The 26,363-nt window shown below is 41.1% G+C and overlaps 1 protein-coding gene across 1 annotated transcript in view; it reads right to left on the bottom strand.

Annotated features, from left to right (window-relative positions):
- PTPN9 (protein tyrosine phosphatase non-receptor type 9) overlaps positions 1 to 26,363 on the bottom strand; it is a gene marked incomplete at its 5' end in the record, with an annotated part of 71,540 nt that overhangs the window by 4,110 nt on the left and 41,067 nt on the right. Inside the window, 4 exons of the mRNA XM_084240355.1 lie at positions 5,193 to 5,259; positions 8,920 to 9,013; positions 13,468 to 13,796; positions 16,012 to 16,122. Of these exons, the coding sequence (XP_084096481.1) occupies positions 5,193 to 5,259; positions 8,920 to 9,013; positions 13,468 to 13,796; positions 16,012 to 16,122 (601 nt within the window). The remainder of the gene's footprint in view (positions 1 to 5,192; positions 5,260 to 8,919; positions 9,014 to 13,467; positions 13,797 to 16,011; positions 16,123 to 26,363) is intronic.

Below are 26,363 nucleotides of genomic sequence, written 5' to 3'. Positions count from 1 at the left end.
TTTGTCTGACTTACTTTAACAGCATCTTGGCTTACTTTTCCTTTTTTCTTTTTTTTTTTTTTAAGGATGGAAGCTCCAGGTTTATTTATTTATTTAAAGTTTTTTTTTTAAATACAAGCACTGGGTACAGTCGGAAGCATGGGAGGGTGAGAGAATTCACCAGAGCCAGAGCAGGGAGCAGAACAGGCAGAAGGACCGAAGTACACTGCTGAGGGGAGCAGCGGGCCGTAGGAGAGGTTTGCGCGCCATGTGGGACCCTCCTCTGGGAGCAGGGGAGCAGCCAGGGATCAAACTGGCACTGTAGAGGCTGCGGGCAGCTTCGCAACCCAGCACTCAACCGCTGCGCCACCAGGGAGGCCCTTGGCTTACTTTTCTAAAGAGATCTCTTCTGCAGTCTATTCTGGATACTCCTGCCAGTTTATTTTTATTTTTTTTTTAAAGATTATTTATGCATACAAGAGCTGGGGTACAGGCCAGAGGTGCCGGGGGTGAGAGGATTCACCAGAGACCGGGTGGGGAGCAGAACAGGCAGACTGACTGAAATACACTGCTGAGTGGAGAGGCGGGCGAGACAGGAGAGGTCTGCTGCGGCATGTGGGTAGCTCCCTGGCTGGCCGGGGATCAAACTCATGCTGCAGAGGCTGCAGACAGCTTCTCAGTGCTGTGCTTAACCCCATGCGCCACCAGGAGGCCCCTCCTGCCAGTTTAATCTTTCTGAAAAGCTGCTTCACCACAATAGACACACCATACTCACTTCTGCCTCTATTCCTTTGCTCAAGCTCTCACCACCAATGCCATTCACTTTCTACCCATTTTCAAATAATGTCTCTTCCTTGAGGGTTTCTCTAACCACCACTGCATATAGGGCTTCCTCTCCTCTCAGCTCTTGATGGCACAACTGGACAGAAAGAGTTTAACCATTTAAAGTATAGTAAAGTCATTTTACTCTGCAGAAATGAAGCAGGTCTCAGCAAACATGGTGCTGAAGACAAGCTCTCCTTTCAGAATTAGAATCTTCACAGGGCTGGGCACTCAGCAGGGTCTTTGAAGATACTCTTTTTCAGTCAAGGGAGTAACAACTCAGGATAATTCCTTGTACTTTCTGGGGCCTTTCCCGGTTTTCAGGGAAGTAGGGTAGGACTAATGGTTGGTTTTATCCCAGAAGTCACTGAAGTCTTAGCAAGTACTAATATTTTATGATACTGAAATTTACTCTTTGCAGAAGGACAATGGCAAAACCATGTGAAGTGTCTTGGAAACAAGCTAGATGACTTACAAAGAGATAATTAGTTAAATTGGGTCATACCTCTAATGTAAGCAGTCATTAAAGGTGATGTTGTAAGATCTTTTTGCTATGGAAAGGTATTCACAAAGTACTATAAAATAAAGAAAAGATAATGTATAGAAAGAGTTCCTGGGCCTCCCTGGTGGCGCAAGGGGTTAAGCACAGCACTGTGAAGCAATCTGCAGCCTCTGCAGCATGAGTTCCATCCCCAGCTGGCCAGGGAGCTACCCACATGGCACAGCAGAACTCTCCTGACTCACCGACTACTCCCCTCAGCAGTATTTCAGTCAGTCTGCCTGTTCTGCTCCCCACTCTGTCTCTGGTGAATTCTCTTACCCCCTGCACCTCTGGCCTGCACCCCAGTTCCTGTATGCATAAATAAATCTTTAAAAAAAAGAGTTCCTTTTGTTAAGTATTTTTTATATCAATATCTATTAGTATGCATAGAAAAAGAATAAGAACGAGAGTAAGATGTTAACATTATCTCTAGGTGTTAAGATTATGAGTGATTTTCATCTTCATTTTCTAAATTTCTACAATGGACGTGCATTACCATAGTACACACATCAGGAAGATAAGAGTACCCTTTCCTCATCTGACTCCCAGCCTGGTTCATTTCCCCCTACTCTGGCTCCGCAGCATTTCTCATATATTTTTCACATTCAAACCACTGGCAAAACTGGTATTGTTGATCAAAGCCTGATCACCCAGACACCACTAAGACTCAGGTTAGATCTGGCTGATCTGCCTGCAAGGACATACAGGCAAGTCCAAGTAAGCAGTGTCCTTGCCTTCTAAACCTAGAGACCAGAGCATTCTGAGGCTCTCGAGAACCATCCCTTATCCTCCAAAAACTCATCCATCCAAAGTCCACCCTCTTTTTTTTTTTTTTTAAGATTTTTTATTTATTTATACAAGAAGTGGGGTATAGGTCGGAGGCGCGGAGGGTGAGAGGATTCACCAGGGACAGAGTGGGGAGAACAGGCAGATGGACCAAAGACACTGCTGAGGGGAGCAGCAGGCGAGGCAGGAGAGGTCTGTCACACCATGTGGGTTTCTCCCTGGCTGGCTGGGAATCGAACCTGCGCTGCAGAGGCTGCGGACAGCTTCACAGCGCTGCGCTCAACCCACTGTGCCACCCGGGAGGCCCCAAAGTCCACCTTGTTTAACAAAGCCCCTACTTTAGCTCCAAAGCTATTATTTTGCAATGTTTACTTCTCTGTATTTTTCTTTTTTACTGAACCATTAAAAAAATTAATTCTTGGGCCTCCCCTGGTGGTGCAGGGGTTGAGTGCTGGGTTGTGAGGTTGCCCATAGCCTCTGTAGCGTCAGTTCAATCCCCGGCCACCGGCGAGGGTACCACAAAAAAAAAAAAAAAAAAAAAACCTTTAATTCTCAGACATTGTGACATTTCTCTCCTAAATACTTGAGCACATCTTTAGAAGAACAAGGACATTTCCTACAGAATACTGTATTTACCATTATCACACTAAAGCAACTGAACATTGATATAATCATATTATCTAATACACACTCTCTATTTGTCACAATTGTTTATCCTTATTTAAGTTCCAATTATGTATTTCCTATGGTTATCATGTTTCTTTAGTCTACTTTTTTTTAAAAAAAGATTTGTTTATTTATGCATACAAGAGCTGGGGTACAGGCCAGAGGTGCAGGGAGTGAGGATCCACCAGAGACAGAGTGGGAAGCAGAACAGGCAGACTGACTGAAGTACACTGCTGAGGGGAGCAGCAGGCAAGTCAGGAGAGTCTGCTGTGCCATGTGGGTAGCTCCCTGGCCAGGGATCAAACTCGTGCTGCAGAGGCTGTGGACAGCCTCACAGAGCTGTGCTTAATCCTTTGTGCCACCAGGGAGGCCCCCCCATGCCCTTTTTTTGTGTTTCATGTACTAACTCTGATGAGTCGAAGTCAGTTTTCTCATGGTATATAAAACAATCTAGATTTTTCTGGTTTGTTTCTTGTGATTAGCATCTGTTTAAAAACTAGCAAAAAGGCCTCTCTGGTGGCCTAGGGACGAGTCTCAGCACTACCACAGTGAAGGCCTGAGTTCGATCCCGTCTGGGAGCTACCCCACATGGTGCAGCAGACCTCTCCTGTCTCGCCCGCTGCTCCCCTCAGCAATATATTTCAATAATCTGCCTATTATGCTCCCTGCTCTGTTTCTGTTGAATCCACTCACCGCCGCCCCCCACAGACACCTCTGGCCCACACTCCAGTTCTTTTATGCAAAAAAAAATAAAATAAATTAAAAAAAAAAAAACTAGCAATATACAGCTCAGGTAATATGCATTTCTCACTATATCACAATATAATGTCTGCCCATTCTTGGAGATACTCAGTGGATAACTGAGGTATCACCAGATCTCTGACTTGCCATATTCTGCAATGGTCAAATGGCGTTAAGGCTACATGGTGGCCTGTTATGTCCTCCTGTGTTGTGAATTCTTCTCACCCTCTTTGAAAGCAAGCTGGTGTTATTCTCCCTGAAATGGCAGAGGCCTGATCAGAAGGTGTACTGGGGCCCACAGGAGCACTTAGAGAAACTCCATCTGAAATCCCTGTAAAGCCCAGTACACTTCACTGTCAGAGCTTGCATAGGCTATCAGTGTCAGAACACCACTGGTGTGCTCTGTCATCATAGAAGGGTGAGAAAAAGGGCCTCCCTGATGGCACAGATGTTAAAGAGACTGCGCTGTCAAGCTGTTGCCAGCCACTGCAGCACGAGTTCGATCCCTGGCCAGCCAGGGAGCAACCCACAGTTGCAGCAGACCTCTCCTGACTTGCCCGCTGCTCCCCTCAGCAGTGTATTTCAGTAGATCTGCCTGTTCTGCTCCCCACTCTTCTCTGGTGAATCCTCTCACCCCCTTGCACCACTGGTCTACACCCCAGTTCTTGTATGCATAAATAAAGTTTTTTTTTAAAAAAGGACCAGAAAAAGCCTCTGAGGACAGCAACTCTCATTCATAAATTGGACTTGATTTCTGCAAAGTCCCACTGCCATTCCTGATCTCCTACTGGACATAAAGATCATGGTACTGGCCACTGAGTTCTGATGCCCCATTCCCTTGAGTTGGCAATACTAAGAAACAATCTGAAAATCTTCTGCAGTATTGTGTGTTCACATCTCCAGTTTATTTCTATGTGGTAAGTTTCCAGGCACATCTGGTTCAGAAATGCTACTCCTTTTATCTGCCTTCCTCAATCACCCCCAACCTTTATGAAAGGCTAGGATCTAATAGTACTGATATCACCTCAAGTTATCATTTCCATTAATAAGTGCAACTTATGGGGCATTTCTGGTGGCCCAGGGGTTAAGGCTCAGCGTTATCACCACAATGGCCTGAGTTTGATCCCCCGCCAGGAAGCTGACCCACATGACGTGGCAGACCACTCCTGTCTCACCTCTCCTGTCTCGCCCACTGCTCCTCTCAGCAGTGTGTTTCAGTCAATCCGCCTGTTCTGCTCCCCACTCTGTCTCTGGTGAGTCCTCTCACTCCTCTCGCAATTATGGACTACACCCCAGTTCTTCTGTGTATAAAAAGTAAATAAATCTTAAGAGAAAAAAAAAAGGTGCAGGGCCTCCCCTGGTGGTGCAGTGGTTGAGCGCTGGGCTGTGAAGCTGCCCGTAGCCTCTGCAGCACCAGTTTGATCCCTGGCCACCTGGCGAGGGTCCCACATGGCATGCAGACCTCTCCTGCCGCGCCCGCTGCTCCCCTCAGCAGTGTATTCGTCAGTCTGCCTGTTTTGCTCCCCGCTCTGGCTCTGGTGAATTCTCTCACCCTCCCGCACTTCTGACTGTACCCAGTGCTTGTGTAAATTAATAAATAAATAAATCTAATAAAAAAAAAAAAAAGGTGCAACTTATGAGAGGCAAACCAACTTACCTTGTGTACCAATGTAGGCATTTTTCTGCTTGTAGCCATCCATGAAACTGGCATTGATGTAATCTGTCTAATGATAGAAAGGAAATATCATTGCAGCTGTGTGGAATACACCATGTGGGCAGAAAAATGAAATTTACTTACTACCCATGTGGGTAGTAAGTAAATGAAACCCAAGGTGAAGATAGTTTCTTCTTGTCAGGCAGAAAATCCGAGCAGATGGGGCAATTCAAAACCTCACTTCCACAAATGTTGCTAGGACAACTGATTATCCACATGCAGAAAGGTCAAGCTGAGTCCTTTTTCACACCATACACAAAAATCCAAAATTATACTTAATTGTAAGAATTCTACGAAGTTTTAAAAGAAAATATAGTATTAAGTCTTTGTGACCATAAGTAAGGCAAAGTCTTCTTAGATATTATACCAAAAAGACAAGGAACTATGGGAAAAACAAATAAACTGAACTATATTAAGTTTTCAAATTTATGCTTCAAAGGACAGCATCAACAAATTAAAAAGACAACCCATAGAATGCATGTATTTGATAAAGGACATGTATCTAAAATATACAAAGAACTCTCACACTTCAGTAGTAAAAAACAACAACAATGGGCAAAGGATCTGAACAGACATTTCTCCAAAGATACACTAATGGTCATCCTAATAAGCACGTGAAAAGAGTTTCACCATAACTAACCATCAGGGAAATGCAATTCAAAATCACAGTAAGATACCACTTCATACCTGCTAGGTTGGCTATAGGTAAAGGTAACAAGAAATGTTGTCAAAAATATGGACGAATCAAAACCCTCACACACTGCTAGTGGCAGTGTAAAATAGTTCAATAACTTTGGAAAACAGTCCGGCAGTTCCTTGAAAGGTTAAACATGGTTACCATGTGACCCAGCAATTCCACACCTAAAAAAATAAAATCATATAGCAATAGAAAAACTTAACCTACCAAAACATCTAGCAGCATTATTCATAAGAGCCAAAAATGGAACAATTCAAATGTTGGCTGAATGGATAAATAAAACGTGGTATATCCACACAGCCCACAGAAGGTTTCCGTAGTAATAAAGTGAAATGCTGACATGCTACAACGTGGCTGAGCCCTGGAAACATGCTGAGTACAAGCAGTCAGACACGAAAGGCCACATAGGACATGATTCCATTTATATGAAGTGTCCAGAATGGGCAAATAAACTAAGTAATTGGGGTGGGTTCTGGGGACACGAGGAGCGACTGCCAAGGGCTTGGGGTTTCCTTTTCAGGTGACACTACTAGTATATGAGTTGCATCTCAATAAAGCTGTTATTTACCAAAAAAAAAAAAAAAGGAATCTACTAGAATTTGCAGCACTGCAACTCCAGACCAAAGGAGGCAAGTCACACAACCTGAAGGGACATGCCCATGAGGGCCAAGTGACTAGAAAGGGAAGAAAGCTAGACTCCCCACCTAGCGCCATGCCGTCTGTTACTACCTGTCATGACGCAAAGCGACGGCTAACTTCAGAGGCATGTCCATGAAAAACTCCTGACTCACTCTCTTCTGCGGGTCTCCTCCCCTTTCCCAATGCCCTCAGTCTCCCTGCCCTGTCATTTTTCACTCTACCTTCTCGCAAGCTCTCTGCCAACATCCTCTAATTCAAGCTGATAAGAAAAACACAGAAGCAACTACAGCCCAAGTCAAATACCACTAGTTGAGAGGATCTAGCAGTGAGGACAGAGCAGTGTGTGTGGTGGGCTGCAGAAGAGCCAAAGAAAAGCCATACCCTACTCCACGCAAGAGAGGCCAGAATGACTCCCTAACCTTGTTGCCCTTTCTCCACTAGGTGCCATCACTTGGAGGAGAAGGAAAACTGTCAGAACCCCACAGCTACCCTCGGAAGGCATCTCCACCGCACAGTCAAACCTGTATTACCTAGCTATGAGTCCGCGAGCCAGAGAGTCTACCAGCTTATCTTCCCACTAATGATTTAGTCACGAGGTTCTGCTCTTCTCTCCTCTCACAGCAGGGGGCACTGACCTCACTCTCTTGCTTCGCACACCTTCACTGAACTAACGAGGCACCTGCAGCAGACACAGAAAGCTGAAAGTCACAATGACTCCCAGGCAGGGTTTGCAACCCAGGGCAGACCCATTGTGAGCCAAAGCCCATCCTCTGCTCAGCCTGCTGCGCTCGAGTGCATGCCCTGCGGGATCTAGACGAGAGAGAACAGAGCAGTACCAATGTGACCGTCAACACCAGCACAGAAGTTACATACAAGCTGTTACTTTTGGAGGTACCATCATACTTTGAAAAGAAATGTCACCTCTTTAAAGATAACTTATTTCCTTTGAACTAGGGATACCAGCTTTCAGAATCTTTGCCTCTGAGAACACTGAGAATTAAAATCACAATTTCAAAAGAATTATCAGACATTACAACTGAAAAGGACCACACAGATAAAGTAGAGACTTGAGGGCAAACTGAATCACAGAGAGAATGAAACCAAGAACACTGTATTATGGGGCTCATTCAATAAAAAAAATATGACTAATAACATTAGAATTTTAAGAGCAAACCTGGTTAACTATTTACTAATAAGCCCGAATTCTCCACTTACTGTGTAAATAATGTTTGCCAATGTTTGCAGTAATAAGAAGGATTATAACTTAAGTGATGATCTTCAATTAATGACAGTATGATTAGAATTAGCCTCCTGGTAAACTAGGGCTCACTCATTCATTCACAAATAATTAGGGAATGCTTGACACATGCCAGGCACTCTGCTAGGTACTGGAGACAATACTCAACAAGACAGATAAATACAGGGACCTCTTGACTCCAGAGCCCCAACTCAGTATTTATTCTCCACTCTTTCAGAACACAAACCATGACAATCTCAGTAATACTGATGAATTAGTCCTCAGGCAGACTCTCAGTTAAAGCTCCTGTAGGAAAACGCTCTGAAAGGATACCAGTCAGGACTACAAAATCAGTACGTGTGCTTGAAAGAGTAGGGTCAAAAGTGACTGAAACCATGATTCTCAGATCCTCACCCACACACTACATATGGCCAAATACAAGGCAATGATTTTTCCAAGTTACCCCTCAGAGAAAAGAAAGGAGCTATAACAAGTTCCTATAATGTATGTGAGGACAAAGACATTGATATAAAGGAACATGAAGAGTTTAAATAATACTTTCACTATCTATACTAATTTATATGATTTTTAATATGCAGATACTATAAAATTAATACATTAAATGATAGAGTCATTTGACCATTTCATCTCTATCACTAGATATTTACGTATATACTAGTTGTCCAAAATATTTGGGTAGATCTTCTAGATGCAAAAATCAAAGGCTACTTATAATCAGAGTTGCCATGTACTGATGCATATACACTGACCAATGCGATGGATGATGTGACCACGATTTTGCAACTAAAAAGTAAAAGCAGAAATAAGTGAACATGTATCAGGAGCCCACAATATACCAGACCTCCTGCTACAGGCGTCTGCATAAAGTATCTCATTTACTTGCCAATTAGTGCTGTGAGGTAGGCAGACAGAGCCTTGCCTATCATACTGACTAGTATGCGGCAAAGTTAACACTCAAACCTTTAGCTCTCTGGACTAGAGTCCATGTTTTTTCTAGCACAGTATTCATAAGCTTCACTTTGGAAGAGGCTTAAATTCCCCTCAGTGCTCCTGAGAGATGGCATCTCTCGCTCTACCTGAGTGTGGCCACTCCGCTTTGTCAGCTTCACTCTCGTCTGGTCCAGGCAGGGAACGTCCCCATAGCGGTTCTTCTCTAGGTTTCCTGGAGACCTGAGGAAATGAAATAGATGAGCTGAAGTAAAGAAAACGTGGGGATGCTGTGTATGTTTGTGCAGGAAGCTTGTTAGTGCACAGGTGCGTGTCGATGACTGCTGGGAGCAGAGACAGAGCTAGTCACAGTCAGGTCAGTATAATTCCATATTGTGTCACATGTTTAGTAAGTATGTATGGAAATAAAGATCTTTCCATTCAAAAGAAAAAAAGAGTGAGAAATAAGACTACAACATCAAATACAATTTAGCTGCAAATAAAATTTTCTACTACTCGTTTCTCAGAAGATATTCAAATTAAACTCTCAAATTCCAGTTCAACATGGTAGTTGTCAACACGTTTGATTTTACTTAATCCAGTAGCCTCACTAAAATGACAATAAGGGAACTAATTAGTATAAACCCCAAAAGTAAAGCAGAGACAAAGATTTCAGAAGGATGAAATAATGTTGGTTTGTAACAGTATGTTTCAAGGATACAGAATTAGACTTTCTCAGCTGTACACCTCATTATAATCACCACCAGAAAAGTCTTTTCCATCCACCACCATCTAACTGCTCCTCTGGATTCTTCTAGTCACCCCCAACCTTACTTCCTTTGGTAACTCTCAATCTGTTCTATGAATCCAAGTGTTAGTTTTTGTCTTGTTTTTTTCATTTATTTTGTTCTTTATCATCCGCACTAGTAAAATTATTTGTCTTCCTCCATCTCACTTATTTCATGTAGAACAGTCCCCTCAAAATTCACCCAGGTTACTGCAACTGGTAAGATGTCATCTTTTTTTTCTTATAACTTAGTATTACACATGTCTATATACCACATCTCCATCCATCCGTCTCCTTGCAAAGACAAACAACAAGTGGTGAAGACACAGAGAAAAGGGAACCCTAGTACACTGATGCTAGGAATATAAACTGGTGCAACCCCTGTGCAAAAGCAGATGGAAATTCTCAAAAAATTAAGACTAAAAATACAGCTACTCCACATCTAGGTATTTATGCAAAGAATATGAAAACAGTAATTTGATGTATGTACCCCTATATTCACTACAGCATTCTTTACAATAGCCAAGATCTGGAGATAACCTAAGTGTCAATGAACAGAGAATGGATAAGGATGTGGTAGCAACCATTTTTTAAAATTCAATTAGAAAATGGACAACAAGGAGGCAAAGGATATACAGATAGCAAATAAGCACAAGAGAAGGTGTTCAACATCATTAGCTAGCAAGGAAATGTAAATTAAAGCCACAGCAGATCTCATTACATACCCATAACTATTGCTAACATAAAAAATAGTGACAACATCAAACGCTGGTAAAGAAGCAAAGAACTGGATCCTTTACACACTGCTGAGCAGAAAGGAGGAAACAAGAAAGAGACAGTCAATCTGGAAAACAGCTGAGAAGTTTCTCATAAGCACTCTTGGGTATTAATACCAGAGGAATGGAAACATTTATACAAAACTTTTATTTTTATTTATTTATGCACAGAAGAACTGGGGTGTAGGCTAGAGATGCGGGGGTGTGTGTGTGTGTGTGTGTGTGTGTGTGTGTGAGAGAGAGAGAGAGAGAGAGAGAGAGAGAGAGAGAGAGAGAGAGAGAGGATTAACCAGACACAAATTAGAAAATAGAACAGGCAGATCCACTGAAATACACTGCTGAGGAGAGCAGTGGGAGAGGTCTGCTGCGCCATGTGGGTCAGCTCCCTGGCCAGGGATCAAACTCAGGCCGCAGTGGCATTTATACAAAACTTAAGACACAAACCTTCATGGCAGCTTTACTGGTAATAGATAAAAACTGGGGAAAAAAAAAAAAACAGATGTCCTTCAACAGGTAAGTAAACTGTGGTAAATTAATATCATAGAATACCCACGCAACACCAAAAATACTGATGCACATGGCAACTTGGATGAAATCTCCAGGGAATTATACTGAGTGAAAAAAGGCAATCCCAAAAGATTGCATATATTATGATTATATTTTTAGATAATTCTTTTTTTTTTTTTTTTAGATTTATTTATTTATTTATACAAGCACTGGGTACAGTCAGAAGCGTGGGTGGATGAGAGGATTCACCAGAGCCAGAGAGGAGAACAGAACAGGCAGACTGACGAAATACACTGCTGAGGAGAGCAGCGGGCGCGGCAGGAGAGGTCTGTCTTGCCATGTGGGACCCTCGCTGGCAGCCGGGGATCGAACCAGCGCTGCAGAGGCTGCGGGCAGCTTTGCAGCCCAGGTTCAACTGCTGCACCACCAGGGGAGGCCCAAAGATAATATTCTTAACACAATGATAGTACTGGCAAACAGATTAGTGAATGCAGGGGTGAGGTACGTGGGGATGGAATTCTGAATCTTGACTGTGGTAATGGATATCTGTATGTGTGATGAAAGAAATGCATAGAATGAAGTACACACATGGAAATCTGAGTAAGCTTGATGGATAGTATCCATGTCAATGGCCTGTTTGGGATTCTATACTATACTTTTGGAAAATGTTACCAGGGGAAACACGAGAAAAGGGTGCATATGACTTGTGTATTATTTCTTACAATAGCATGTGAATCTACAATTATCTCCCAATAAAAAGTTCAATTTTTAAAAAAGCCATTTTTGGGGGAAAAAAGATGTAGGTGGAAAAAACTACAACAACAAAGTCTCTTGGTCCATGAGGAATCTTGGGCAGATATCTACTTCATAATGTAGAATTACAAGGGAAACAGGGCCTCCCTGGTGGCGCAGCGGTTGAGCGCTGGGTTGTGAAGCTGCCCGCAGCCTCTGCAGCGCCGGTTCGATCCCCGGCTGCTCCCCGGCCACTGGCGGAGGGTCCCACATGGCGTGCAGACCTCTCCTGCCGCCCGCTGCTCCCCTCAGCAGTGTACTTCGGTCCTTCTGCCTGCTCTGTTCCCTGCTCTGGCTCTGGTGAATTCTCTTACCCTCTTACCCTCCCACGCTTCTGACTGTGCTTGTATAAATAAATCTTAAAAAAAGAAATTTAAAAAAAAAAAAAGAATTACAAGGGAAACAAAGTTTGTTCTGTGTAAGAAGTTGGCCTGGAACTTGGTGTGGGGCAGAGGGACGGAGCTGGTGATGAACCTGAGATGCCGCGGGGGCGAGAAGGGGCTCGTTCATTAGTGAAGAGGCAAGAGTAGGAAGTCCTTCCAAAGGACTGGGATATGCTCTCTGATTCTGTAACACGAGAGCTGGTTTGAGTGATGCCAGAGACAATCTAAACCCACTTTTTTAATGGGTGGAAAGGGGGCTGTGGTAGCAATGGCATCTCAAGGACTCGGAGCAGAAGCGCCCACAGCAAGGTTAGGAATCCCCATGACGGTCTATCCTTTCGCAGCCAGCTCTCCTCCTTCATACATCCCTGATTCAAAGCTAATAGAGGAGCACTGCTGGGAACAAGACTGGATGCATATGGGGTCTCAAACTGGCAGGGAGAAAAGCTACGTAGGAGAAAAGAATACCCTCCCCGCCTGATAAACACTTCGCTTTCTCTCTTTCTTCTCTTTCCTTTGCATTCTTGCTGTTACTGGCTCTTTTCTCGAATGCGTCTGCTCTAATTTCCCATCTCAGTTTCTGAACTCATTATTTTCCCTCTTTCCTTTTGCTACAAGGTTCTCCCTGCACATTCTTTACAGCACATTGACTAAGCTGGACAGGAATGACAAAGGGGGAAGAGGTACTCACAGAATTGTGGATTCCTACATTAAAGCTAAAAAAGGAAGTGGTAGCAGAGTCTAACAGTCACATATTTCAGGAAAAGTGAGATACAGAGAAGGTAAATAACTCATACCACAGAGATTTTAGCTATGGTGGCACATGAGCCCTAATGTCCAACTCACAGAACTCACTACTTGGAGAGAAATTGCTGCAGCCAATGAAAACATGAGAATTAAAAATAATCTATATTCTATTACCAACAACAGTTATCAACCTAATCATAAACTAGCCAGGAGGTTTTGTGATAGGACGTGGGTAGAAGAAAAATCCTATGAGGCCAAATTCCTAAGAAAATCCGATAAGGCCAATTCAAACTCTTTGCTCTTACTAATTATGGATCATTTTAAATGCAGAAGTATGCTTCCTCAGGAAGGCATGTACTAGAAATGCTCGCAGGAGAAATCACCCAGATGAACAGAATAGCGAGCATACTGAGGGCAGGAGAAAAGGGTAGCCCATTGGTAGAGAGCCTAAACTTGTGTAATTTTCCTCCTAAAAACACTTGCATGTCAGGAAAATACCCACAACTCTGTCCATTATTACAGTGCTCCCCTTAGAGCACAGGATGTTGTTGCTGAGTACAGTAACACTCGGTTAGTTAATTTATGTAAGAGTGATGCTCCTAACACAAGTCTGCACTAGGGAAGAGAGATGCTGAAGGAGCCATTGCTAGCATGTGCCAGAAGCCATCCTAGCCACTGATGGTCAGCCCAGCCTTTCCCACTTACATGGAACAGTGGAAAGTGCCAACAGGGTTCTCGCGACGGATGTCTTCATACTCCTCATATATGCCTCGCTTCTGCCTGGTGCTGACATAGTCCATCAACTCTTGAATAGTCATGGCATGGGGGCCTGGAACATGCACTGAGTCCCAGTCTAAGGCAGGAGGGAGGGAGAACAGGATGATCTCATCGAAGGGATCCGGGTGGCCATTCATCTGGGGTAGGAACTGGAAATTCCAAGTGGCGAGGTCAATTCTGACATCCCCACCCAGGTTTTCTGGAAGGCACTCCCTGGGTAGGTGCTGAGTGACCTCAGATGTCTTTAATATCTGAATCTGGAAAAGCAGAGAACCATATGAATATGGAGGGGTAGGGAGGGGGGAAAGACAGAGACAGTGGAGATAAAAAACAAATGCGCTTATAAAATGACTTCTGGAGAATGGGATCAGATTTGCTTGAAATGTTAGGCGTACTGGGCCTCCCCGGTGGCGCAGTGGTTGAGCGCTGGGTTGCGAAGCTGCCCGCAGCCTCTGTAGCGCTGGTTCAATCCCCGGCTGCTCCCCGGCAACTGGAGGAGGGTCCCACATGGCGCGCAGACCTCCCCTGCCGCCCGCTGCTCCCCTCAGCAGTGTACTTCGGTCTTTCTGCCTGCTCTGCTCCCTGCTCTGGCTCTGGTGAATTCTCTCAACCTCCCGCTCTTCTGACTGTACCCAGTGCTTGTATAAATAAATAAGTAAATAAATAAATAAATAAACAAAAAAACAAAAGAGTTCTCCTTTAAAAAAAAAAGAAAAGAAAAGAAATGTTAGGCGTACTTGTAAAGGAAGTAGACTGCATTTCATCTACCTGGGCTTGGATTCTTATGAATTTCCCAAAGGTTCAACTTCCCATAATGTGTACCAATTTGTTTCCTAGAATTAGGAGCCCTGTTATAATATCTTCTGAGCAAAGGCTTTCTACTACTAAGGCTTTCCAGTATCATTTCATGCTGGTACCTGCCTTTCTGACCATTCAGAATGCATAGGTAGTGGTTATTCTTGCCAACTGCATACTGAGGCAACCTATTCCAAGTCTATTAGCTTGTTTTACTCACAGCTCAGTATGGATGTTTCAAAGATAGATTTCTATGAAGACTAGACAAGACTATTCACTCAGGGTAGCACAGGAAAATGCTAGGAAAGCAAGAATACCTAATTCTTCTCTTCAACACAGTCATACTAGACCAAATTAGCCTTGGAATCTGTGTTGAATGGGAAGGCTGTTCTCCTAAAGGCTAGTCTCTCCCGCTGCTGCTTCTTCCTGGAATGTCCTCTCCTCTAATTCCCAGGGCCTAGAGCTGGACTATAAAGATGTTCAATATATTTTGAGTTCATAAACACATAATTGTATATAAGTTAAGAACTTGGCTAAGGAGTCATCTCAAAAAGTTATCTTAGGGGGCCTCCCCAGTGGCGCAGCGGTTGAGCGCTGGGTTGCGAAGCTGCCCGCGGCCTCTGTGGCGCCGGTTCGATCCCTGGCTGCTCCCCGGCCACCGGAGGAGGGTCCCGCATGGCACGCAGACCTCTCCTGCCGTCCACTGCTCCCCTCAGCAGTGTACTTCGGTCCTTCTGCCTGTTCTGCTCCCCACTTTGGCTCTGGTGAATTCTCTCACCCTCCCGCAATTCTGACTGTACCCAGTGCATGTATAAACAAACAAACAAACAAACAAACAAATAAATAAATAAAACATGCCTCTATTAAAAAAAAAAGTTATCTTAGGAAAGATCTCTCTGACTCTGAGTTAGAAGTTATCTAAATGTCTTCAGTTTCCCCTCTCCAACCCACATCGCCTTAGATATAAATATTTACATTGTTATTATCCATAGAATTCCATAATCCTTACAACAAAAATCTGATATTATTTCACAGCTAATAGCCTGCCACCGGAGAAGTCTTAACAATAACATAAACAGTCCATTCACACTCATTTTATATATGTATTCTATACAGTTGTTTTACAATAAAGCTCAAGAAAAGAAAATGTTACCGTGTTAAGAAAATCTTAAGAGAAAATACATTCACAGGACTGTCCCATATCAATACCATAAATTTACATCATCTATCTACAAGCAAGTCCTTGTATAAATGGATCTTTGCAGTTCAAACCCATATTGTTCAAGGGTCAGCTGCTTAATAAAAGTTGTTAAATATTAAAGGCCTGTACGATACTAGACGTAATTTCGAAAGTATTAGCTATCCCGAAGTTACCTATAAGACACATTCCTTCAGTATGATCTTTAAGCAATATGCTATGGAGTGGTGTGCCAGACAAACTACGTCCAGCTCCTAATGTCAAGGAACCTGTAGTACAGCAGGAGAGGCAGCCTGTACTGAGTTGAATACTCTAAAAAGCAGAGAATGTAAGTGAATACACTAACAGAAGCACAAAGCATTCCAAGAGACAAGCCAGGAGGAATTTCTTGAAGTTTGAAAATTAATTGGCAAGATTTCAATAGCAAGGATGGGAATGTATTAATCCACCTTCAAATAAAACGAAGCCAGCTTGCTTACCCTCTCCCGGACTTTGTCCTTCAAGAGGAGGCTGATGATGGAATAGGGCACTCGGAACCATATGGGCGCTCCCACAATCAGCACTTTCTTCAACCGTGCAGGGAAGGCACCCTGTGGAGAATACACAGGAATTTCAAGATACCAGTAGGGTACTACAACCAGTGCCCTGTGGGGGCCTGTGACTGACTACTCAAGCCCAAACTTCCGGTTTTCTACTCTTAGCCCCAGTCTTACCCCTATTCTTACCCAGCAGGGGGAGTCTTCAGTTTAAGTCAGGTTTCACATCAAAAATGTGAGAACAAGTTGTTAACAGAAAAGAAATTAAAAGCTGATGGACCTTTAAAAACAATTTTATGTTCTTGTCAAATTAACCGTATGGATCAAAAAGTAGTCTAACATTCCTTATCAGCAGGTAGCCTACAAAGCGCACATATATGCATCCTTAAAATGTTTTAAAACTTTATGGTAAAATCATGAATAAATGGAACATGAATATTTCTTTCTTGATATTTGTATGTTTATAATCATTTAATTTTTATCCATTTCTTCATCTCCTAATATATTTATTTATTCGGTCAATATGATCTAGCCTGCCCAAAGAAAAGAGACATCCTGATCTGTACACAGCATAAGAATGAAAAATGATTCACTCCTAATCAGAGTCTTTGGGTTCATTTAGGCTCTCAATTATTTCAGACTTTGTAGGTAGGGATACCTGGTAATACTGGCATTTTAACGGGGAAGAATTTATTTCCTAGGAAATTTTTTAAAAAAAGAAAGAGGAAATTGTAGCTAAATATCATCTACCTTTCTTTTTCAAAAGTCTGGTTCTTGATTTGACTTGTCATTCTCTGGTTACTCCTCAGTTTGACTAACTTAGGGTCCACAAATACTCCTTAGAGAGAATACTTAGCAGCCAGTAAACAATTCTCCTAAGGACCCTTCACTCAAGTCTAAGCAACTACCTTTCATCTCTCCCCTGAAAGATGTAATACTTTATGTCAGGGCCCAAGGCTAGATCAAAATCCAGAAATGCTGAAATTTCCATAAAGCAATAAATAGAAAGTGAAAGTCATGACCGTTTCCTCAAAACAGAGCTACAGACTCATGTCTAATCCATTCCTAAGACTGTACGGCATCCAAACATTCTGTTGGTGAGCCAGTTAATTTAGTAACACCTCTAGAAGGCATCTATCTGAAGTACACATCCTAAGAATGCACATATCCACTGGTCAAGTAATTCCATTTCTGAGACTATACTAAGAATATTTCTGGTTAGAAACAACAATTTAAAAACAAAATGGTAATTGCACCTTTACTTCTAACAGTTAAAAACAATACTTTAAACTGTAAAGTATATATGCCTGGAAATGGGTAGGGGTTAACAAAAAAGGTATATCTTATATCACATAATAAGAAATTATATACCCTTTAATATGAAGATTTCAAAGATTTTTCACAACATTGGAAAATGCTCTTAATATAATAGCATTTTAACTACACAGGATGAAAATCTTAATGTGGTTTTAAAATTATATACACATACATACTTTCATAGAGAAAGACTGTAAAGAATCATATCCAAGGATAACTAAAGTCCATCTCTGTTAAGAGGTACTATGAATCATCTTAATTTTATTTTTTCTATTTTCTATAATACTTTGTACTATTTTCATTTCTTATAATCTTATTTTAAAATATTTATATCTTTTGTTCCAATAATTTTACTTCTAGAAATCTACTTTAAGGAAACTATTTGGTGTGAAAACAAAGATTTGGATATAAAAATGTTCACTGAGAAAACCGTTTATAAAAATATGGAAAAAAGGGCCTCCCTGGTGGCACAGGGGTTGGAAAAAGCGCTATCAAGCTATCGCCAGCTAGCCACTGCAGCAAGAGTCCGATTCCCAGCAGGCCAAGGAGCTATCCACATGGCACAGCAGACCTCTCCTGTCTCACCAGCTGCTCCCCTCAGCAGTGTATTACCATTGATCTGCCTGTTGTGCTCCCCACTGTGTCTCTGGTGAATCCTCTCATCCACCCCCCACATACCTGTGGTCTACACTCTAGCTCTTGTATGCATAAATAAATAAATCTTTTTAAAAAATGGGAAAAAAGGTTCAACAACATAGAAATGATTAAATAATGATAAATACAGGAGTTATTATTAATCTATTACAAATGTTCATAAAAATAGTTTTTGGACAGATGCTGGTGAGGATGTGGAGAAAAAGGAACCCTCTTACAGTGCTAGTGGGACTGCAAACTGGTCCAACCACTATGAAAAGTTTCATGGAGGGTCCTCAGATTACTAAAAATGGAGCTACCATGTGACCCAGCAGTTCCACTCCTAGGAATCTACCCAAAGATGACAAGAACATTAATTCAAAAGGAAACTTGCATGCCTGTGTTTACTGTGCATTAATTATAATAGCTAATACATGGAAACAACCTAAATGCCCCAACAGAAAAACGGATCAAGAAGATGTGGTATATACACACAACGTAGTATTATTCAGCAATCAAAAAAGATAAATTCATGCCATTCACAGCAACGCGGGTGGAACTAGAAGGGATTGTGCTCAGTGAAATCAGTCAGGAGGAAAAAGAAAAATATCAGATTGTATGGCATTTATAGGAGGGATACAGGGAAACTGAAAGAAGGATCAAAAAAAAGAGAAAGACAAAACTTGCAGGTAAACTATAGATTTGAGCCATATGGCAGGGGAGGTGGCGGGGGGAAATGAGTTCAAATAGGGGAGGGAAAAGCCCAAGGGACTAGTGTGACAGTTCCTGGGTAACATGGTGGTAGGAGATTTATGGGTACTACATGAGAGTGGAGAAATCAACTACTGTACAAAAATAAACAATAGGGCCTCCCTGGTGGCGCCGGGGTTAAAGACCGCTATCGAGCTATCACCAGCCACTGCAGCACAATTTCAATCCCCGGCCAGCCAGGGAGCAACCCACATGGCAAGCAGACCTCTCCTGTCTCGCTTGCTGCTCCCCTCAGCAGTGGATTTCAGACAGTCTGCCTGTTCTACTCCCCACCCTCTCCGGTGAATCCTCTCAGCCCCACCCCACACCTCTGGCCTACACCCCAGTTCTTGTATGCACAAATAAATAAATCTTTAAAAAAAAAAACAACAATGTAAGAAAAATAAATAAATGCCATACAAAAGATTTGGAATTATCCTGCAGTCCATGCAGAATTATACAGGTGTGCTTAAAAAACAGTAATGAAAGGAATTTGTGGTACTCTATGATCAAGAGGATTTTTAGAAGCAAATCTCTCTACAGCAATAATTTGCTAAATGACACCACATTCCTTTTCATATAGTCATTCTTTTATTAAGGTTGAGAATTATTTTCTTCTATTAATTACCGAGCCTCTGGTCTGTACCCCAATTCTTGTATACATAAATAAATCTTTAAATATATATAACAGTATTTTAAAATATGAAAAAATTAACCACCTTATAAATAGTAATCACCACAAAAGCATAATGGTGTAAACCTCTTTTTTTTTTTTTAGAGAGATTTATTTATTTATTTTATACAAGAACCAGGGCACAGGCCAGAGGTGCGGGAGAGTGAGAGGACCCACCAGACACAGAGCAGGGTACACAGCGGGCAGACTGATGAAATACATTGCTGAGGGGAGCAGTGGGCGAGACAGGAGAGGTCTGCCGCGCCATGTGGGACCCTCGCAGGCTGGCCGGGATTGAACCAGTACTGCAGAGGCTGCAGACAGCTTCACAGCACTGCGCTCAACTGCCTGCGCCACCAGGGGAGGCCCTAAACCTCTGATTTATAACAGCTCTTGTACACACACACCCCACTGATAAATGTCTCTCCCTACAAGTCACAAGGTACTGATACTACCAATAGATGCTTTGTCCTTATTGTCTGTTGTGTTTTTATGTACCACACATTTTTTTTCAGTCTTGAAATAAACTTCAAAAGAAACAGACAAGACTTTATTGAAAGATGTAACAAAAGATTTTAATTTCTCAAAATTTGACTAAATGACTAAAGTTCATTTAATCAAAAAATGAGGATTTTTTTTTTAACATCCTCATCAAATTTGTAATATTGAAAAAGTGGTGTTACCACTGTGGAATGGCAATAGGATAACTCAGGGAAGGAGTCGGAAACTTGTTGATGTGCAAGGAATTGCAGTTAAAAACTGCTTTCCTAAAAAAAAAAAAAAAAAATTTAAAAATTTAAAAAAAAATAAAAACTGCTTTCCTAATTAAAAAAAATATTAAAAAGTTCATTTTTAATATGCATGTTATAAGTCAGTAAAAATTTAAGTAAAAACACACAAAAGTGCACGTAAAAGGATAAAAGTGCAAAAGATAGTCAAAACTTTTAGAAATGAAAGTTGTTTCAAAATAAAACTACAGGGAAGTTTGTCCTATAGGATATTAAATTTTACTATACGGCTACAAAAAACAAATATGGTTACATCAACAGAACAGAACAGGGACATACCTACCATATATGAATTTAGGATAAAAGATAAGGATGTTATGCCAAATGAGTAGAAAAGAAATATATTGGTTTGCATTACTAATATATTAATAAATGACACCAGGACAGCAATTTGAAAAAAAAATTACATATATTATGCATCATAATATAATATATATAACAGAATGTACTATATTTGATATAGTACATAAAATTACAATGAAAAATAAAAATACAGTATGACAAAAGACACCATAAAGTTGAACAAATTACAAACTGCAAAATGTGCTGGTAATATAGACTTTGACAATAAACATGATAAGAAAAACACCAAATAAAATTGTGAATGGGGCCTCCCTGGTGGCACAGGCGGTTGAGCGCAGTGCTGTGAAGCTGTCCGCAGCCTCTGCACCACAGGTTTGATCCCCATTGGCCAGGGAGATACCCACATGGCTTGGCAGACCTCTCCTGTCTCACCCGCTGCTCCCCTCAGCAGTATATTTCATCAGTCTGCCTGTTCTGCTCCCCGCTCTGTCTCTGGTGAATCCTCTCACCCTCCTGCACATCAGGCCTGTACCCCAGTTCTTGTATGCATGCATAAATAAATCATTAAAAAAATAAAATTGTGAATATATAAAAATCACAAATAAAAAATCAACGTTGATAAGGCACTGGCAAAAGAGGCTATTGATAGTATACATTTGAACTAAGTTTTTAGAGGGTTCTTCGGCGATATTTATCTAACTCTTTTTTTTAATAAGATTTATTTATTTATATAAGCACTGGGTACAGTCAGAAGTGCGGGAGGGTAAGAGAATTCACCAGAGTCAGAGCAGGGAGCAGAACAGGCAGACTGATGAAGTACACTGCTGAGGGGAGCAGCAGGCAGTGGGAGAGGTCTGCACGCCATGTGGGACCCTCGCCCAGTGGCCGGGGATCGAACCGGCGCAGCAGAGGCTGCGGACAGCCTCACAACCCAGTGCCCAACCGCTGTGCCACCAGGAAGGCCTGATATTTATCTAACTTTTTAATGTGTGGAGTCTCTAACTCTACAAATATGCTACAGTAATTTATCCTAAGGAAATGAGTGGTCAAATATAAAAAATATATATAAAATAATGCTCACTGAAGTCATTATAACAACACAAAAACTGGCATGAACTTTATTTATTCTACTTAGTATATCCATTAAAATCAGAAGCAGAAAAAATGAGTTAAGAGCTGTATGTGTTGACACAGAAAGATGATGAAAAAAATACTTTTAATTAAAAATATTGCAAGTTACAACCACTGGATATAGCATAATGCCCACATTTATCAAGAAGAAAATTATAAATTATTCCCTTTCTGTGTGTGTGCATACATACATAAACATTTTAAAGGGTGGACATATATACCCTAAGCTCTTTATACTGATAGTCTCCAAGGGATAGGATTTTCTTACATTTTCTAGTCCTATGTTTCTAGAACTGGGAATAGTAATAGTAATAGCCATGCATCTCACAGAAATGATGTCAGGATTAAATGAGTTTTAAAAGCATGAAAACAGCTTAGAACAGTATATAAAGCATTCAGTAAGTGTTAGTAATTATTACTTTACAAGTGTTTGCATTAATGAGTTTTTTTAACCAAGGTATTTTAGCCATGTATCTCATAATTAGGCAGGGGAAAAGATTTATCAGGCAATAGGGAGGGGAGTGTATGTGGAGAATTCCACATTGTCTAGTAAAGATAAATTCCATTTTGTTTAGAGTAAATCTAATAATAATTGAAGAATCCAAATGATAGTGGCTAAAACAGGTTATGACATCTTAAAAATTATTTTTACATACATTTTTACTTAAGGTAATTGGGGTAATGGGTTTACAACATTGTATGTTTTAGGGATATAAGTTCACCTCTTCAAATGTATGTTATCACATCATGGCCACCACCAAAGTTCTAATAATCCTCTGCCAGAGTCCACTGGACACCCTCCCCATTTTTGCTCCCACCCTTCTGGCCTCCACTTCCGATACACTCTTACTTCTACAATCAAATTTCAAGGGTTTGTTTTACTTTTGTCTGTTTCTTTGCTTTGTGGTTGCTTTTTTAAAAAGATTTATTTATTTTTTTTATTTATGCATACAAGAGCTGGGGTATAAGAGGTAGTGGGGGAGGCGGTTGAGAGGATTCACCAGAGACAGAGTCGGGAGCAGAACAGGCAGATCAACTAAAATACACTGCTGAGGGGAGCAGCAGGTGAGACAGGAGAGTTGTGCTGCGCGATGTGGGTTAGCTACCTGGGCAGGGGTCGAACTCGTACTGCAGTGGCTGACAACAGCTGAGACTCTATGCCTGCACCACCAGGGATGCGCTGTTCCTTTGCTTTGTTTTTTATATTCCACATATAAATTAAATCATCCAGGGTATTTATCCTTCTTTTGCTGACATGTTCCATTTTGCATAACCACCTCCAGTTCCACCCATGTTGTCACAAATGGCAAGAAAGATTTTTTTACAGCTGAATAGTATTCCATTGTGCATGTATGCCACATCTTCCTAATCCACTCATCTCTCTTTGGGCACTTAAATTGTCTCCATATCTTGGCTATTGTAAATAGTGCTGAAATAAATATAGGGGTGCATAGATCCCTTTGAATTAGTGTTTTTAAATTCTTCAGGTACCTCAGGGAGGGATTGCTGGATCATATGGTAGATCTATTTGTAATGTTTTGAGATACCGCCACATGTTTTCCCTACAGGCTGAAGACATACAAAAATCTAAAACCAGAATTAATAAAAAGAAATTTACCAAGGTAGGAGAAATCTATTCAGAGTAACTTTTAAGAAGTCAAAGGTGGGGGGGCCTCCCTGGTGGCACAGGGGGTTGAGCGCAGCACTGTGAAGCTGTCCGCAGCCTCTGCAGTGCCGGTTCAATCCCCACCAGCGTCGGAGCATCCCACATGGCGAGCAGATCTCTCCTGTCTCGCCCGCTGCTCCCCTCAGCAGTGTATTTCAGTCAGTCTGCCTGTTCTGCTCCCCACTCTGTCTCTGGTGAATCCTCTCACCCTCCCGCACATCTGGTCTGTACCCCAGTTCTTGTATAAATAAATAAATCTTTTATAAATAAATAAATAAATAAGAAGTCAAAGGCGGGGCCTCCCTGGTGGTGCAGTCGGTTGAGCACAGCGCTGTGAAGCTGTCCGCAGCCTCTGCAGTGCTGGTTCGATCCCCACCAGCCTCGGAGCAACCCACATGGCGAGCAGACCTTTCCTATCTCACCCACTGCTCCCCTCAGCAGTGTATTTCGTCAGTCTGCCTGTTCTGTTCCCCGCTCTGTCTCTGGTGAATCCTCTCACCCTCCTGCGCATCTGGCCTGTACCCTGGCTCTTGTATAAATAAAATAAAATCTTTAAAAAAAAAAAAAGAAGTCAAATGTGACTAACGTTTTTATTCCAACGTCGTATTTGGAACCAAATTCTCTTCACAGTAACTGCTGGAAATTAATTCATACTAAATAGAAGTCTGGAGTGTAGAGCTGCTTTAAAAATTAAATTCTATTTACAACTTTTACAATAATGAGGACTGTATTTATATTTGTATCTGTTTCCAATGACAACAACTAAATCACTAATAAGAACATGATATGGATCCTAAAGCAACAGGACTTGATTTCAGCTTTCTGAATTTATATAACAAAAACAACAAAACATCGATAGTATTTCATTATTTTAAACTTAACACAGGAGGACACACAAGCAACATAACAATATTTGAGAAAAAGATACAACTTTGTTAATACATAAAGGATTTAAACAAGCAAAATTTCTGAATTCAAAAAAAGAAAAATTATAGAGTATACAGTGCTGGGATGCTTTAAGGAAGTGGATACTTAATGGTGACAATGTCAACTTTTTCCCACTTTTATAGAGGGTTACCTAGTGGTATATAAGAGAGATATAAACATATTCATAATCTTTAGCCAAGTAATCTAAGTCTTAGAAATAATATAATTTAAAGAAAAAACTAAAATGATCATAACAACATTATTTTATCCTGGAAACAACCTGAATAATTCATATACCTAAATGGTTAAATTGTCTATATCATACTAACTTACCAGGATTCATAACTGTTAAAAATGACAAATGGAAAGTCTTAGTTATGGGGAAAGGGACTATTAAAATGCAAAACTGGAAAAAATAGCTATCATAGGAAAAACAGATCCCTATATCTTATTACTACCCAAAAACCATTTAAGGTCCAGATGAATTAAGGTTGTAAGTGACAAAATCAAAGAAACCTTTAAAATAATTCTTCAAAAAGCTAAACGTTGAACTGCTATACAATTTAGCAAATCCATTTCTAGGTATAAACCTAAAAGAATTAAAAGCAGGAACTCAAACAGATACTTGTACACCCATGTTCACTGCAATATTATTCTTAAAAGCGAATAGTTGTAGACCACCTAAGTGTTCATCAACTGATGAGGGATAAACAAAATGTGACCTACACATATGACAGAATATTATTCAGTCTTAAAAGGTAATAAATTTCTGATAGATGCTACAATAGGAATGGACCTTGGAATATTATGCAAAGTGAAATAAAACTGACACAAAAGGACAAATACTGCATGATTCCACTACATGAGGTCCTAGAATATATTCAGAGAGACAAATTCATGGGGTGGGGAGATGCTGTTTAATAGGGGCAGTGCTTCTGTGTGGGATCACCAAACAGTTGTGAAAATGGACAGAGGAAAACTGCGAAGATACCTAATTTTATTGAATTGTACACATAAAAATGGTTAAAATGGTAAACTATGTTATGCATATTTTACTACAATACAAAAATCAACTACAAATTAAAGCACATGGTAGAATCAGTGTAGAGCAGTGAGGGGGAAAAAAAAAAGAAAATAGTTAATATAATCTTTCTGACTTTGAAACAGAGAAGAATTTAAGACATTAGAAAACATAGTTCCATTTAATCATGTTGGTGAAAAAGTCTTCATAAAAAGTGAACAAATAAGCTATAAACAGAGATATCATATGAATGTATGTATGTACAGATTTATATACATGAACAATTTAGTATCAATAAATTAAAAGCTACATAAATGCAAAACCTTGTACCTGGTGGTACAAGGGGTTAAGCTCCACACTATAAAGCAATGTGCAGTCTCTGCAGCACGAGTTCGATACCCGGCCGGCCAGAGAGCAGACAACAATGGCATAGCAGACCTCTCTTGTCTCGCCCGCTGCTCCCCTCAGCAGTATATTTCAGTCAGTCTGCCTATTCTTTTCCCTACACTGTCTCTGGTGAATCCTCTCACCCCCCGCATCTCTAGCCTGTACCCTAGCTCTGTATGCATAAATAAATAAATCTTTTTAAAAAATGGATTAAAGTGGCGCAGCGTTTGAGCGCTGGGTTGCGAAGCTGCCCACAGCCTCTACAGCGCTGGTTCAATCCCCGGCTGCTCCCCGGCCACCGGAGGAGGGTCCCATATGGCGCGCAGACCTCTCCTGCTGCCCGCTGCTCCCCTCAGCAGTGTATTTCGTCAGTCTGCCTGCTCTACTCTCCTCTCTGACTCTGGTGAATTCTCTCACCCTCCCACGCTTCTGACTGTACCCAATGCTTGTATAAAATAAAAATAAATAAATCTTTTAAATTTTTTTTAAAAAATGGATTAAAGCCATCAACAGGCATTTTGCAGAAGAAAACATATATGGCCACAATACATGGCTAATAAATGTATGAAGAAATACTTAAAATCATTAAAAAGAAAAATACAAGTTATACCACAAGATACCATTTTACACCCACTTGACTGGGAAAAAATTCAGTAGTCTGACATTACTAAGTACAGAGAGGATGTAGATCAACAGAAA

The sequence above is a fragment of the Talpa europaea genome, assembly GCF_964194135.1.
Source record: "Talpa europaea genome assembly, chromosome: 8".
Classification (NCBI taxonomy): Eukaryota; Metazoa; Chordata; class Mammalia; order Eulipotyphla; family Talpidae; genus Talpa; species Talpa europaea.
This window is presented reverse-complemented; position numbering and strand designations above follow the sequence as displayed.